The sequence below is a fragment of the Penicillium manginii genome (assembly GCF_028828005.1).
Source record: "Penicillium manginii strain IBT 31320 chromosome Unknown utg000005l:1.0-5665137.0:1.0-5668048.0, whole genome shotgun sequence".
Lineage (NCBI taxonomy): Eukaryota > Fungi > Ascomycota > Eurotiomycetes > Eurotiales > Aspergillaceae > Penicillium > Penicillium manginii.
Genome location: NW_026643106.1, coordinates 5,208,525 through 5,223,888, shown reverse-complemented (window position 1 = coordinate 5,223,888; position 15,364 = coordinate 5,208,525). Strand labels below are relative to the sequence as shown.

Below are 15,364 nucleotides of genomic sequence, written 5' to 3'. Positions count from 1 at the left end.
TGATATCTGGTTAACCTGAAACAACTTCTCTTGTGGCGAGAGACTTGGGGTAGATTCTATACCCTGCAATCACGACCTTGAGCTAACCTCCCACGTCTATTATTAGCTTTGAATTTTTTATTTTATTTTTTTTCTTTTAGACTCTAAGTACTCTAAAAATACTTTCTAATTTATCTTCTCTGAATGTTGAGTTATATATCTGTAAAGTTAGTGAGTTATTGTTGATTCTGCTAAGATATAATAGCGGTGGATAGGAGTATGGAAAGACTGTTTTCCTAGATAGGTGAATTTCGTGACCTAAACTAATACAGAATAGGTTTTTTTTGTGACCTATACTATACTAAACCTAATTTACTTTTAGAGGTTTAAATTATAATTCACTAATACCTATTGTAATGGGGATTTCCGCTCTCAACATCAGCATCCCTGAGTCATGTGATTAACGTGTTTCATGGGTAACCCGGCCACCCGGGCTATCTGGCCACCTATCTACTGTGAGTCATAGTAGGCTCTGCACCAAAAGCAATGCCCCTGATTTCCTCGGTAGGTGCCTAGCCTCGTCCGCCCCCCCTGAAGCTTCACCAGTGATACGAGTGGCAGTTGAGATTGTGAGAAGCTCAAACTCACCTTCAGCAATAAAAATATCTTCGGGCTCTCCAGCCTAGAATAAGAATTACGGGACATCGTCCCATTCCATAAAGAGCGATAATTCCCAATGCAGTGACCACTGGCCAATTCAACCTCACACTGATAAATCTCCCAGAGCCTTTCAATGTTATTATTGGGGGTCATCAGGTTCAGTTGAATCTTATGTGAGGCTGGGTCATGAAAAAAACTGGGGTCGATACCCCATGCGTCCCCCAAGGTGGGATCCGACCAGGTTTTTATATCATCAGAACAGATGCACACGTGGCCAGATCTTTGCAACAGGATCGTATTTCCACCCAGTCACTGCTGCTAGGTAGTATTTTCCGTTGATATAGGACATTGTTGGAGCCCACGACCCTAGTAATTACCTGAGAAAAATAACTGTTCAAGTCTTACCCATGTACATACGCAGCAGCTACAGTTGGGGTTTCAAATAGCTCTTGGCTAAGGTCTGTCATGGCGTGAGAAGAAATATCCCAATTGGCAAGATTTTGAGATTTATAAATTGGAGTGCTCGGCCAGTACTCAAGTGACGAAGTTGCAAGCTAGTACTCATCGCCGTCGCGAAGAATCGAGGCATCTGGATTTCATCCAGAGATAATAGGATTCTTGATACCCAATGTCATCAGCACCCAGAGCTGGATGCTGAGTGAATGAATGAAATGTAGCCTCATCTGGTTGACTTCAATTGCCACCACATTGATAGAAGCATTGAGCAATGGCGGAATGGGGTCCCCTATAAATCCGCCGACTGGCAGGCGCCGCTATACTTCATCGGGTGGAGAACATAAACCGTTGCATTCCGGGTTGAGCGAAATGTTTTGAAGAGGCGGGGCTACCCCGGGATCTATGCCGGAACGTCGATGGTTAATTTGCGGGGTCCGCATATCAATCAGTGGGGAGCACACATGACACCGAGAAAAGGTGGCTGAAGATGCTCGTTATTGATTCTCAAGGACAAGCGGGCAACCTTGGCTGCGCAATGAACATCACCACATAACATGGGGTACGTCCCTATCCGGGACATCTCCGGTCATTGACCCGATCCCACTAATCCATTGAGTGCCAAATGACCAAGCCTGCATTGGGCGTCTCCACTTCTGCGTCCCCCCACTCACCCCTTAATTGTCTGCAATTCAGAGCTAAGCTTCCAAGAACTACGTACGCGGGCCCCGCATCGCCGGACATAAGAACAGCCCGATTCATCCTTCATCGGCAAGACTGAGTTCTCACAAGAACTTCAATATGTTTGCTCTTTCCTTCCTTATTTTACTCTTGGTTCAACCGCTTCCCCTTTTGGCAGTTGGCTTATGCAACGACCAATGGCATGCAAGAGCTGAAGGCAATAGCTCCTTTATCCATCCGGGGTAAGTCCAACGGAACAAAAGTATCACCCCCACCAGGCGATGAAACTAATGCATTGTACCAGCATACTGAGCACCAGAGAAGATCTTGATCGGATGAAGTATGGAGTCGGTAACCAAACCGATCCATGGTATACGGCATATCAAAATATGTCTAGCGACTCTCTCGCTTCTTCATCGTATACCATGAAGGGCCCTCTGTCATATGTCACGCGCGATGTCAGCGGCAGCTCTCCCGGAAAGACACAACTCAGTCACGATGCAGTAGCGTCTCTGTTAAATGCCCTTAGGTATGTCCTACTTCAGACGGTCATCATTATCGACATATTTATTCAACTGTTAGCTGGTACATCACGGGGGACAAAGCATACGCTGAGAAGTCGGTCGAGATCCTCAATGCTTGGGCGAGCACTTTAGAGCTCCTCAATGGAACCGATGCTCAATTGACCGCCGGCCTCTATGGTGTACAGCTCGTCAATGCTGCCGAGATCATGCGGTACACGTACTCCGGATGGTCAGCCAAGAATATCACAATGTTTGAGAAAATGATCCTGGAGATTTTTTACCCACCTGCCTCGCAGACTACACCATCTGAAACTCAGAAGCACCCATTGTAAGGTTCATGATTCCTCCAGCCCGAAAAAGACAAATATGAAATTGAAAAGCTAACAAGTTCTACCAGTCTAGCGAATTGGGGAACGAGTGGTGAAAAAGCCATTGTCGCATTTGGTATTTTTCTGAATAATGTGACAATGTATACTTGCATCCGTTTGTCAAACCTCTTATCATATTTCTGACCAGCCATTCCACAGGTACAATTATGGCCTTAGCCTATACCGGAACTTTGCCTGTGCAGATCTTAACAACACGATCAATTCATTCGGACAGAATTCCGAATCCGGACGTGACCAGGCTCATGTCCAGCTTAGTCTAGGAAACATGGCCGAGTTGTGTCAGACCGCTTTTAACCAAGGGAACAACTACTGGGACCTTCTGAAATCCCGATTGGGGGTTGGATACGAATATACGGCCTCATATAATTTGGGTAACACAGTGAAATATGATCCGGATTTCTTTCGGTGGGTTTCCAGGAAGAGCCTTAATAGCACCTTCCAATCTCTCTTTCCTTATATCTTACTGAAATATCGCTTACAGGTGTGGTGCTGACCTCGTTGGTGGGCCCTGGTCTAGCATCTCATCCACAAAACGTGGAGTATTCCGGCCGGTCTACGAAATTGCGTATGGGTATTATTCTCAGGTCAAAGGATCGGCAATGCCGTATACTCAACAAGTGATTAGAAAAATCCAGATCGAGGCTAACGATGCTACGAACAATATGGGTGACTCGGCCTCGTACGGTACCCTGCGCTTTAGTCGTGGAGATAACTGGGTTGCCGAGCGGTAGTTGACTGGGGGTTGAGCATGCAATGATGTCATGGAATTGGATTTTTTATCACAGCATATGCGGTCGCTACAGGTAATACACTCCAGGGCTTGCACCAAACGAGTACCCAATATATAACTCCTACAGTCTTTCGCCAATTTGGCATCTGCTTTACTATTAGCAATCCTCCCAAGAGACAGCTTAGACCGCACCAAGACCGCATCAGAAGTAATAATATACTTCTAATGATATTATAACTCAAAGGCCTTAGGGATAAGTAAAAACTACTGAGGCCTGAGGGCTTAGGCCCCATATTGCTGAGTCAGCCAGTGCCCACCGTGCCTGCCATGTAGATAGCTTCTCTCTATAGCATCTTCATGTCACCACCATCTTCAGTGTCTATGCGAGTATCCTCATCCTGTGCCTCCAGTAGGTCATGAGCCCGGTTTTTGCTGGTAGTCACCCTACAAGTAGCTTATTTTTCTCTCCCCTTGGGTAATACTTGTACCTTTTTTGCATCTCCTACGGTGTCGTCAACAACATGTGGAATATAACGATTTTTTGTTGAATTTCGACAAAACCTTACCTGTTATGATATAGATTTATCTTAAATTCGGAGGTTACTATACCTCTTAACTTCCTGTGGTTTTTATGCTAAGAAGTCAATATCGACACTGTAATTATTACTTGTAGGGCCGAGAATCTACGCTAAGACCCTTACTATCTATCTACTTTTGGGAATTCTATCCTAAAATAAGAACTAGAACTAAACTATACTCAGTTTTCTAGTATTTTGACTTAGAAAGAGTTTTTAATAAGTTATAGCTAAGAAAAGTAGTTTTAAAGATAGAACTAAAGTCTAATACTTAATTCTATAATTAATAACTTTAACGTTAAAGAAGTTAATAAAGAGTTATAATAAGTAATAATATTAATAATACTACTAGTAATTACTCTACTAGTAATTCTTTTATAGATAATCTATATACTATACTTATAGAGTAGTCCTCTATACTTAATACTAGTAATACTAATACTTAGTAAATCTCTACTTATACTAAAGAACTTAAGACTAGATAGTATAATATATTATAAGTAGAGACTATTCTAATTAATTAAGCTACTAATCTCTCTAATAAACATGTATCTAGAACCTGGGAGACCCAAGTATCGAAAAAATAGGACGCAAGATAATGGGCCACCCTGGACTATCCTTGCGCTGATTTGTGCCTCACTTTGGTAGTCTCTGATACGGCGCGATTTTATTTTCAATTCGCGCTCGAGAAATTGTTCTGACATAGCACAGTAGATGGTCTCGACAAAAAAGAAAAGGGTAATGAGATACAACAGACTGGTAATTTTGCCATGATCCCAGAGATACTGAGTCATGAGAATAAGCAGGCCTTCCGAGACATGAATGAATTACAAAGGTGATCGGGTGCTTCATCAGTATGTTACCATTGACTATTACTGTACGCATCAATATGATGATAGTTTCAATATATGAATAAATAGACCCCAATCAATCAATCAATCAATCAATCAATCAATCAACCTCTCTATTAACCTGTTGCAGCCTAACTAGTGGCGTAATGGCTATGCAGGCGCTTCCTCCGGCGGAAGCAAGACAGATCCGAACGCCAGCCCACACGCAAGAAATAGTAGATACATAGGAAAACGGCGTCTTACCATATAAAATCAGCCCATAAACAATACAAAAGTGCCCTAAATGCCCTCAATCCCACGATATATCTCTTAGTCAGCCCTCACATTAGCCCGCTGCTTCCTCTGCATCTCCATCTCCGTCTTCCGTCTCCGGCATCCACACCATCCTCCTGCTTCGTTCTCAATTGGTGGCGTTCGTTGCTGATGTTGGACATATTCGTCCACGACCTCTCGGTAGGCCGTGGGTTTGGCGTTCCTCCTACCCAGCTTCTTCACCGTGCCGTCGCCAGATCATTCTGACGGATCGTTCCTTCGCCCTGCGGGCGCCCTGGCTCGATTTCGACGTGCCGGAACTGGTTGGCAGAATGACGGTCCTTCGACTCTTCAGTAGTCATTGTATGAATATGAATGCGTATAGTAAAGTCAGTGCATTGGTCCCATTGGTCCCTATCAATTACCGGGGCAGATCTTGTGCCGGCAAAAGCGATGACTTCTCAAGCCTGTTTAATGGTGGGTATCAAAGGGTAATGGAGTTGTGCGCTGTACATATCTTACAAGCAAATGCATTTCACTATCCTGTCAGGCAATACTCAATGTAAGAAACCGGACAAAACCTACGGGCAGCAGTGAGCCCCAACATAAAGCTGCACGCTCAATAAATGATCTGCGCTAGGGTTTTGGCAGTGGGGCCTGGGAGAAGAAAATCAGTCTGGGGTGTAGAAGCCGTTTGCGCTATTGACTGTACTCTTAAGGCTGTCTCGTCTCCTATTATATATGTCTCACACTGCTCGAAGGCTCAATTGTATGGATTCTTACCACATATTTTATCGTAATTGAGGGAAGATGAAAGCATTCGGTGCCAAACACAGAGACACGAAGCCGAGGGGAAGGAGAAAAAAAGTCAAGAAGGACTGGTGGAATAGAGCGCTAACAAATTACATCTTGAAGAGAACTTCTGTTAATTAAATAATTCTTCTCAGTTCCCAACCTCCCTGTCAATTCCTCATAGTCTACAGATATTATGGTTTTCTTGATGTTTTGGCATGAGCCTCCTGCCTGGTAGTACCAACGATAAGAACAACAAGATAGGCGCTTAGTATGACTCCCGCGACGACTGAGTAGGCAAAATTCACACCAAACTGGAGTTCCAGGCAACTAAATTCCTGCGAGCCTGAACCCCAAGCCGCTGTTGATAATGCCAAGTATAACCATAATCCTACCCCACCAACAATGAACATAGGCCAACACACTCTTAGCACCGGTCCCCTGGAAATGAAGATGTGAATAGAGACCCACAAGAGGTTGGAAGAGCAACAACCGTCCAACATAAATGAAGCCGATGATGGGATGATAATAACTTATCTTTGTTGTGGTGACACTTAGGTAGATGCCAACGCCCATCCCAAATAAGATCATAGCAAGAGTGAGCGCTTGTATTGGTGCATAAAGCCGAGTCACTTTATTGGTCCAAGGCATTACCTGGATGATCATGGCACCGTGTGGGAGGAATACGCCAACGGTAAAACTAATCATGAAGCCGTGAGCTATAAGCGCGGGAACTGGGATGCGATAGCCAACATCTGCGTATTCGCTTGAGGAGGAGGTATATGACGATGATGACATTCCAGCAGTCGAAGTAGCTAGTGCTACCGTAACTAGAGAAGGGATGAGAAGCTGTTGCCAGTGAGACACCACCATAGTTTTCGTTCATGTTGAATGGTATTGCTTGGTGAGGCCAGTAAGAAAAAACATATTCATGTACGAAAGCCACGGAGGGCAGCTCTCTATTCTAAATATATATGAATCAGTTTTGAGAGGTTGGGGTAATACCATGATCATCGTGAGCAGATTGCGGAATGTGTTGCATAACCAAATCATGATGCCCGCTATCCGTCATCGTCACTGGAACTCAGCAGATAAGGGGAATACTGTTTTTTGATAGAGCTTCTACCAGTGATAACAGTCCGATACTAAAGTTCTAAACAGTATCACAGTGACATGATACGTAGCAGAGCAAATATCACTTTAAAGCACATGATCCCAAAATGACAGTCCACCTCACTTCTATCTAGGTGATGGGCGAATGATGCAGTTTTCTGATTTATGCAGTACTGGCAAAATTCATGCAAAGTCTACCGTTGATCGTGCGGCTGCTACTACGGACTTCTTCATCAAGGTCTAGCTGACTCCGAGAGTGATTAGTTTGGAACTAATGAGTACAGCGAACATTGAAGTTTTATCATGACGAATATGCAAGGTTTTGAAGGATACAACATAGTGACCCGGCCTTTCAAGTCTGAACTTTGAAAACCAGAGTTTGATAAGACTCCAACATCCCATCGAACTTGGTGTAATTTGTCAACTTTTCATCAGACCAGAGCTCAACAACTTTCTTAGGAGAGCCAAGTCCCAGATCTGATAAAGCAAGAGATACAGTCTGCGGGTAACTCTTCTCATTAAGTAGAAGAACAACAAAACCGCCCTCAACTTTTCCAGTCCATACCTGAAAGAGGCCTTCCTTGCTGAACTCCTCTCGATAAATAGCAGGTTTCCCTAACACGTCCTGGTTGAGAGCAATTAATGCTTGATTCGTGAGAATCGCCACACTGTCATTGGATAGTTTGCTGAGGTCGGCCCCAATGATCAAAGGGGACTTTAGCGCTGCCCAGAACGCAAAGTGTGTTTGTTGCTGGTTCAGCGTAAAATTGGCATTTCCTATCTCGAGCATATCCATATCCAGCCAATGACCCTGAGTCTGATATTGACTGATCTCTTTCATCTTGTTGATGATAGTCAGCACAGAGCAACCAGCATACCCAGTATTCAGACAATAGGCAGTCTTGCACTGGCAAGAGGTATCATTGGTGAAACTTGTCGTGATATCGCCTGACATTCGATAGGAATGACCGATGCCTGGAACAATGTAGTCAGTATGTCGATAAAAAGATCAGGAAATCTTCCGAAAGCTATCTCACCTCCTCCCCAGTGCCATGGGAACTGATAACCCCATTCACACACTGAATAGAAAATGTCCCGACCCGAGAGAGCAAGAGCGTTCTTCATAGTACTGAATCGAACTTGTGGAGCCTCCGTCATAGATTGAAATCCTCCACAGTTGTCGTACTTGAGGTAGTCCACGCCCCAACTCGCAAATGTTTGGGCATCTCTCTCTTCATAACCCCAGCTTCCTGGTCTCCACGCGCAGGTATAATGTCCACTGTCACCGTAGAGACCTAGCCTCAAGCCTTGACCATGCAATTCCTTGGCCAGTGCCTCAATTCCTCGTGGAAAGGAAGTTGCATTAGCCTGAAGATACCCGTCGGCAGTACGATTGAAGCTTGACCACCCATCATCGAGGAGCACATAATTATACCCGGCTTTCTTGAGTCCAAGAGACTCAAACAGATCAATGACTTCTTGAACCACCGTGTAATTGATCGTCGCCTTGAATGCGTTCCATGAGTTCCAGCCCATCTGTGGTGTTTGCCCCAGAGCTGTGCCTCCAAAGACGACCTGCACGAATGGCAAAATAGCCACAATATGGAGGAGTAACGAGAGCTGATTTTTGCGTTCCATGATTTACTGCTGTGGGTATACTAAACCAATTTTGTTGGAATTGAGAAGTCACTGCCCAGCACTTATACAAGATAGCGATAATAACCCAATGTGTGCGCACCGGCCTAGATCCCGGAGCTACCCCGGATTCTTACCCCAGTAAATATCTTCGCCCTCGTCGCACAGACGGCTCGGGCGATCCATCGGCCAGGCGTCCGATGCTAATCGACGGAAACTAAATCACCTTTAACCTAGTAATTCGACAAGTTCTTGATAACGATCGAGGAAGAATATGAATTAAGCCTTTTTACTTCTTCTAAACACTTCAAGTTAACACAATATCTCCTCGAGCTTATCCGTTGCATCATGAGACTCTCAGCATTTCCATTGGCGGGACTCCTGTTTCTGGGCAGTCTGGTCACAGCCACAACAGACCCTCTGAACTACCGAAACATCGCCGGCTACGTGGCTTCCAACACCTCAAGCGCGACCACCGCTCTAGCTCTAATCAAGTCCCGACCGGAGTTGAGCACCTTGGGCCAGAAGGTCGAAGAACTCGGAGGGTTCGCTCAAGCGTTTGACACCGATACGAATTGGAAATTCACCTTCTTCGCCCCGAATAATGATGCTTTTGAAAGCTATACTGGGGCATACTTTGACACATTTGAAATAGCTCCGTATGTCAGACAAGCATCGATTTAACTTGAAGTAGCATTGCTAACCCAGAATAGAAAAGGAAAATGGTGGTTGGGAAACACCATCTTGCACCACTATGTGTCGAATTCTGCGCTGACATCAACCATTTTTAATGCTACGTTGCAGCGATTCCAGGTGAAAAAAGTCCCCCGGATTAGCTACATGATTTGGCCATTATTCATTCAGCTGACGTCTAGAGTAGACGGCTACCTATCTTTATGTAGGGTCTCAAGTGCAAAATGGAACGGTCGTTCTCAACAAGGTCGCCAAAGTGGTGGAATCAGACATCCCAGTTACAAGCGTGAGACTCACCCCAGTTCCAGTCAATCTGACTTTGACTATAAGGGGATATTATTTTGACACTCAGAGTAGGGCGTGGTGCACATCATCGATCGCATTCTTGACCCGTCAGCACAGATCTTTGAAACTGATCTTCCTTGGATCAAACAAGCTTTCATCCCTGGAAGTTGTTCGAATCCTAGGCTTTCATATTGTTAAACTTCACTCGGCAATGGTTAACTTCATCCCTATTGAACAAAATATAGCCTTATGCAAATATCACTTACCCCGCAGGTGTACTGGCATTTCTTATGAAACGGCAAATCATTAGAGATAAAAGAGAAGGGCGATGGGTTTAGGAAGTAATTATTTGACTTTATTTATTGTAAAAGCCGACAGAGCAAGCACCTGTATCCGTCTATATACTTTGAGATCATGAGAGTATGTTATATATCGCGTATATGCGAGTAGAAATATCTTCGCTAGCCACAGCAAGCTCAAAGTGAGTCCTACTATCCACATCGGCCGCTGGCACGGGCCTCCATGAAAATTGAGTGATTGTCTTGGATGGAGCAATAAGCGGGTCGGTAGTCACAATTCGTTGCGCCTTGAGCGTATTGGTAGCAATTCTGTGAATAGACACCGCGCCGCTATCTTCACCTGCAGCAAGGATGAAGTTGTTTTTATATCGGGAGGACAAGAATTCAATCGAGGACACCGCGGATGTCAAGGCGATGGTAGTCTTGCATGTGAATGCCATATCTTGACGGAATTGTCACGGCCGGCTGTGGCGGTCTGGTCCCACACTTAGAAGGAACTTGTTGTCGTCGGAGAATGAGAGGTCGGTGACGGTTAAGGAGTGTGCTGTGAGGCTCTTAAGGCTCGATCTGGCGAGGAGGGAGGTGTTGCTTCAGGATGCTATACGGAAGGCTATTATTGTTTAGTTGGAATAATTTAGCTATCAAAAGATAGAGGTGTCATACCCTTTACCTGCGCCTACAGGTATTGAAAAAGCTTGTAGGCTCTCAAAGGAAATTCAATTCAGAAACAAAGCACTGTCAGAATTTGCCAATAAGAACCACCGTTTCGTAGATAGTCCGCGGGAGAGATGCTCTTCGGGATATGCTTCGACGTCTCGGCCAGGAAGATGTTCACGTTGATATCATCTTTGGGTCAAATGTTGCCAATGTCGATATCTCCGATGTCCAGAAGGTAGGGTCGGCGAGTCGTTTGGAGGATGCGAAAGTCACTGAGATTCTTGAGCGGTTCCTTCCCGGTAAGCAGGCGGATCTGTTGTCATACATTACTCGTCAGTACGGACTGGATGTTCCCGCCGTTGTCGTTGCTGTTGAGCCCTTGTGTCGTACTAACTGGCTTAGGCTGAGGCGACTTATTCTGGCAGAGGTGAGGAAATACACGAAGATGTTCTTGCATCAAGCTGAGCAGGGAGATAACAGTAATCATCAAGATGTATACGTAGAAGCTTTTGAGGAGGTCTTCTAATCTGATCAGGGTCCTGAGGGTCGAACAGCTGAGTTATCAAGTGTGTGTACTTCCTAAGCGTGTCTGGGAACCCGTGGGATCTCAACGTGGAACGTAGTTCGTGGACAATGCAAAGAATCTCCTCATTGAACTCTGGAATGCTGATCTCTACTGGACGATGGGGCCAGTCAATCAGAGTGGGAGACCAAACAGGATCAATTTTGACGATGTATTCTGTCAGGCTCAATTCTCTGTCTAGGGAGTCAGACTCGCGAAACTGGTGACGCCGCTCGTAGAGTTTCAATGGGGCATTTGCGAGGAAAAATTTAAGGTAACATTCCATTGTGTTGGTGGCGAGGTAGTTAAGGGACGATGGAAGGCGTTGGGAATGAATGTATTGTGGGAGTGAGATAATGAAGGATATAGTAGCAGGAGATACTTAGGTATGCAATACATCATGCATGATCTGGGGGAGCAAACAATTTTGTTCTCGAACCTTTATTTAAAAGGGTTGTTCGTCTTCCGTTTAGAAATCAAGTGCGCAATATTTGAGTCCTAGAGCAAATACCTAGTGTGCGGGTAAATATAGCTTGAAAGGCCTTGACAATGCCTCATTCTCATTCTCCCATAACAAGACAGGGAGCTTGACTAGCTTTCAAAGTACAGAGTTAGTAGTAAGGAGAGAGCAGGGACTTCAGACCAGAGCCTTTGCAGATAATTTGCCGAGGAGATTGATTAGCCTGGGTTTACAAATCCCCTTCGTGGCAGGTCAGAGGTACACACACAATCATTTCCCTCCCATCCCCCTCGGGTAAATCGCAATGAAATAGGACAGTCTTTGCACAGGATTGAGAAATAAAGTCAATCAAATACAGTATACCTAGCTATTGTAAACATAAGCATGTGATAGAGTTAATAAAGTAGTTCGTTACTGACCAATGATGGAATTCCTTCGAATATGACAGCGGATCGAATATCTTGACAACTATCAATTGGTCGCTTCTGTTTGCTCACCAGGCCAGAGTTTTAAATCAATAATTTAGCCGATTGATGTTGGAACCCAACTGAACTGAATAGTGAGATCACCCAACACGAGGAGCTCTCTCATAGATTCTACTGGAGGCACAGGAATGAGGATACTCGCATGGAGAGACTGAAGATGGTGGTGACATGAAGATGCTATGGAGCGAAGCTATCTACATGGCAGGCACGGTGGGCACCGGCTGACTCAGCAACCTGGGGCCTGAGGCCTCAGGCCTCAGTACTCCCCCGCAGGCTGTGGACAGCGTGCACCACAACAAGAAGCAATCCATCGATTACTTGAAAAAGAAGCTATTCCCCATCGAGACTAGTGCATCCCGAATAGGTTTAGCTCCCCAGTTAACTAATAGCAAGGCACTAAGGCCACAAAAACGAGGGCGAACCGGCAGCATCTCCACGCTCCGGATTCGCGACAAAACAGGCCCAGATTCCATCATCCCCATCCATTTCCATCCCCGTTGTCCTTTGTATGCGTCGTAGGCGTCGTCGGCGGCGGTTTGGGGCGTCGTCGGCGTCGCTGTCTGGCGTCATGCAAGGTGGAGCTTGTCGAGGAAGCGGTCAAATGTTGTAGAAGGAAGAGGTTTGGTAAGCCCGTCCGCAGTATTGTCTGTGCTTGCAATCAATACCAGTTCAACGTCGCCGTTAATAACGGCCTCTCTGGTGTTGAAATAGGCAAGTCTGACCGTCTTCACGGACGGTTTGTATCCTACGCCTGAGATAATGAGTTTGGCGTTGTCACTGTCGGTGTTCAACACAATCTTATCATCGCTTTTCATGAGATTGAGCTCTGAGGCTAGCTTTCGAAGCCACATGCCTTCATCTATGGCGTCTGACAGTTCTTTGAATTCGGCACATGTCGATGACTTCGACACCTCACGCTGCTGCTAAGATCTCCATGAAATAGGTGTTCCGTTGAAGAAGTAGATATATCTACTAACTGAGCGACTATAAGTTCTGTTTCCGTAGGATAAGTCAACGAAACCGATAAGGCCTCGATCCTAATCCTCAGGGACACGTTGAAAGATCAATCCTATCTTAGATTTCGCCAGCATATAATACATTATATATCCAATTAGTGTCTTTCCCTACTCAGTTGGCTGTGACACAGCTCAACGAAGACACCCTATAGCGTAAGTAATATCAGGGCGGGTCTTCATTTCTATCCAACTAAGCTTACCAACTGAAGATACATAGTACAAGACTTCATTTAGACTTAATATAGTACCAGTGAACTCCTCGGTATCAGGCTCCCCTTCCCCTTTTGTATAGAGGTTCGAGACTGGCATACCGGGTAGTATTAGCAGCAAGCTTTTCGATAAGAGCTTCTTGTTAGCAAAACCCTCCTTATTTGTAAACTTATAAAGGTATTCCGATTAATCCAGTGAAATAGCGTCTTCTGAATAACTGATTGTAGTCCCCAGAAACTTACTTAGATGTCCTAGATCCTTGATTGTGAATAGTTTTGAAATTAAAGTAACTAGAGCATCATTCTCTACCGTTGTATTGGTATAAGTATTGACATCGTCGACGTATATCTCTAAAAAGAGATCATCTCATATGTAGACATAAGGGTCATAGATTAAGGAAGTGAAACCTATACCTTTCAAGGCTTTATCGAAGTCTTTATACTATAGTATACCGGCCTAGTATAGGCCATAGAGAGCCTGCAGAAGCTTACAAACTATTCTAGGTACTATCTTTTCGAAACCTATAGGCATCCGTATAAAGACTTTACGTCCTCTAATTATCGAATTTATGTACGCAGTCACTACATCGAATTGACGTACATCGTGACCTTCGATTGCTACTTTTGCCCACAGTAATTTATCCGATTAATTAAGGGTGACTGGGGCATATACTTTATTATAGTTATAGTCTGGCCTTTGGCGATTACTACAAACCACCCATCGTACTCGATACTGTAGAATAGTACCTCCAAGATCAGTTTTTATATCGTAAACCCACTTACCTAGTAGAATTCGGCATCTATTTGATAAGGTAACTTCTGGGCTGACCGTTCACTATACTTTTGTACCTACTAGTTTATAGTATTGTTCCTCTATTACAAGTTACCAGTGTTCCTATTCAGTTAAGCAACAAGCTTCTCCAATAGTTTAGGGGATTGAGATTTACTATATCTTCTTTCTGGGGTTCGCAACATCATATTCTCTAGGTCCTATAGTGATATTGGTGTCCTTTAGGATAACTAATATAATTATTAGTGAGATATAGATATAGTTGTCCTTATCAGATTCCCCATTACTTTCCGCAACAGCTATATTATTAGTGTCTCCTCTTCCACCTAGAAAGTATTCCTCGTTAAACCAGTATAGTGGGACACCCTTATTTAAGTATTTAGAGACTTGTAATGGTAGGGTAATTAGTTTTAGCGTATAATCGGTTTTTCGTTGTAGTATAGGTACATTGGGTGGTAGTATTGACTCTTCAGTAATTCGATCCGGTGATAATACTTATATCAGTAGTAATAGTTGTATTGGCGAGAGTAAAGTATTCCTATCTTATAACGATTAAACTAATATCTGTATCTCTATCTCTGGTAAAGGTCTGATCAGTATTATAGATAACTACTTAACTAGTGGCGTAACTTTGATAGTAGTAGGTATCAGTAATATATATTAATGTGTTACCTCGATCGTTGGCGCCTAGGTACTTGATCAAATAGTATCTTTGAGCTATTAAAGTTATTGTAGTATTACTATATATATTACTTCGGTTATCTTGTATATACAGTTGAATTCTCCTATAATCTGCTTAAAGTAGAGGTTATAGGCCTTATCTTTGTTGTGTAATCGCTTTAAATAAGTTCGTACGACTCCTATCTAACACTTCAGTTCATTAATATCAGTAAAATAAGTGTTTACAGTGATATTTGGGGGCACCAGAGGTATAGGTACAACTATCTCTTTAGGCAGAACTAATATAACGGTTTGAATAGGGGCAACTATCGGAACTAGGAGCGCTGATATAGTAGTAGGGGGAGATACAGAAGGTACATAAACTATAGGCACTTAACTCAGTCCTTTACTTACTACCTTAATAGGTTGGTTTTGCTTAGTAGTAGTCTCAGTAATAGGGATAGAGACAACTCTATATAAGTTATCGTTGTTATATCTCTTCCAGAATAAGATATCTTACGTCTAAACTATCTTTTGATTCTTACTCCTAGAGATATAGACACAATACAAGTATCTATTTTTACTCTTATATCCGACTAGGTGACCAACAAATA

General features: G+C 43.8%; 7 protein-coding genes across 7 annotated transcripts; 3 read left to right on the top strand and 4 right to left on the bottom strand.

The window, feature by feature from the left end:
* Window positions 1-1,893: 1,893 nt before the first annotated feature.
* On the top strand, window positions 1,894-3,417 carry N7533_008274 (uncharacterized protein; the record flags this gene model as incomplete). The annotated part of the gene is made up of 6 exons (XM_057104924.1): window positions 1,894-2,015; window positions 2,078-2,302; window positions 2,356-2,625; window positions 2,695-2,766; window positions 2,825-3,091; window positions 3,168-3,417. 6 exons carry the CDS (start codon window positions 1,894-1,896, stop codon window positions 3,415-3,417), a joined length of 1,206 nt encoding a protein of 401 aa, XP_056959881.1.
* Window positions 3,418-5,151: 1,734 nt separating this feature from the next.
* Window positions 5,152-5,456, bottom strand: N7533_008273 (uncharacterized protein; the record flags this gene model as incomplete). The annotated part of the gene is given in 2 exon segments (XM_057104923.1): window positions 5,152-5,320; window positions 5,338-5,456. The coding sequence occupies 2 exon segments, from the start codon at window positions 5,454-5,456 to the stop codon at window positions 5,152-5,154; spliced, it is 288 nt and encodes a 95-aa protein (XP_056959880.1).
* Window positions 5,457-6,216: 760 nt separating this feature from the next.
* N7533_008272 (cytochrome b561 domain-containing protein) lies at window positions 6,217-6,759 on the bottom strand (the record flags this gene model as incomplete). The annotated part of the gene is made up of 1 exon (XM_057104922.1): window positions 6,217-6,759. The coding sequence occupies one exon, from the start codon at window positions 6,757-6,759 to the stop codon at window positions 6,217-6,219; it is 543 nt and encodes a 180-aa protein (XP_056959879.1).
* A 592-nt stretch (window positions 6,760-7,351) lies between these two features.
* On the bottom strand, window positions 7,352-8,637 carry N7533_008271 (glycoside hydrolase family 27 protein; the record flags this gene model as incomplete). The annotated part of the gene is made up of 2 exons (XM_057104921.1): window positions 7,352-7,974; window positions 8,037-8,637. 2 exons carry the CDS (start codon window positions 8,635-8,637, stop codon window positions 7,352-7,354), a joined length of 1,224 nt encoding a protein of 407 aa, XP_056959878.1.
* A 345-nt stretch (window positions 8,638-8,982) lies between these two features.
* N7533_008270 (uncharacterized protein) lies at window positions 8,983-9,318 on the top strand (the record flags this gene model as incomplete). Its single annotated transcript, XM_057104920.1, has 1 exon — window positions 8,983-9,318. The coding sequence occupies one exon, from the start codon at window positions 8,983-8,985 to the stop codon at window positions 9,316-9,318; it is 336 nt and encodes a 111-aa protein (XP_056959877.1).
* A 1,395-nt stretch (window positions 9,319-10,713) lies between these two features.
* N7533_008269 (uncharacterized protein) lies at window positions 10,714-11,094 on the top strand (the record flags this gene model as incomplete). Its single annotated transcript, XM_057104919.1, has 1 exon — window positions 10,714-11,094. The coding sequence occupies one exon, from the start codon at window positions 10,714-10,716 to the stop codon at window positions 11,092-11,094; it is 381 nt and encodes a 126-aa protein (XP_056959876.1).
* A 1,547-nt stretch (window positions 11,095-12,641) lies between these two features.
* N7533_008268 (Ty1/Copia family ribonuclease HI) lies at window positions 12,642-13,306 on the bottom strand (the record flags this gene model as incomplete). The annotated part of the gene is made up of 3 exons (XM_057104918.1): window positions 12,642-12,998; window positions 13,053-13,112; window positions 13,292-13,306. The coding sequence occupies 3 exons, from the start codon at window positions 13,304-13,306 to the stop codon at window positions 12,642-12,644; spliced, it is 432 nt and encodes a 143-aa protein (XP_056959875.1).
* Window positions 13,307-15,364: the final 2,058 nt, after the last annotated feature.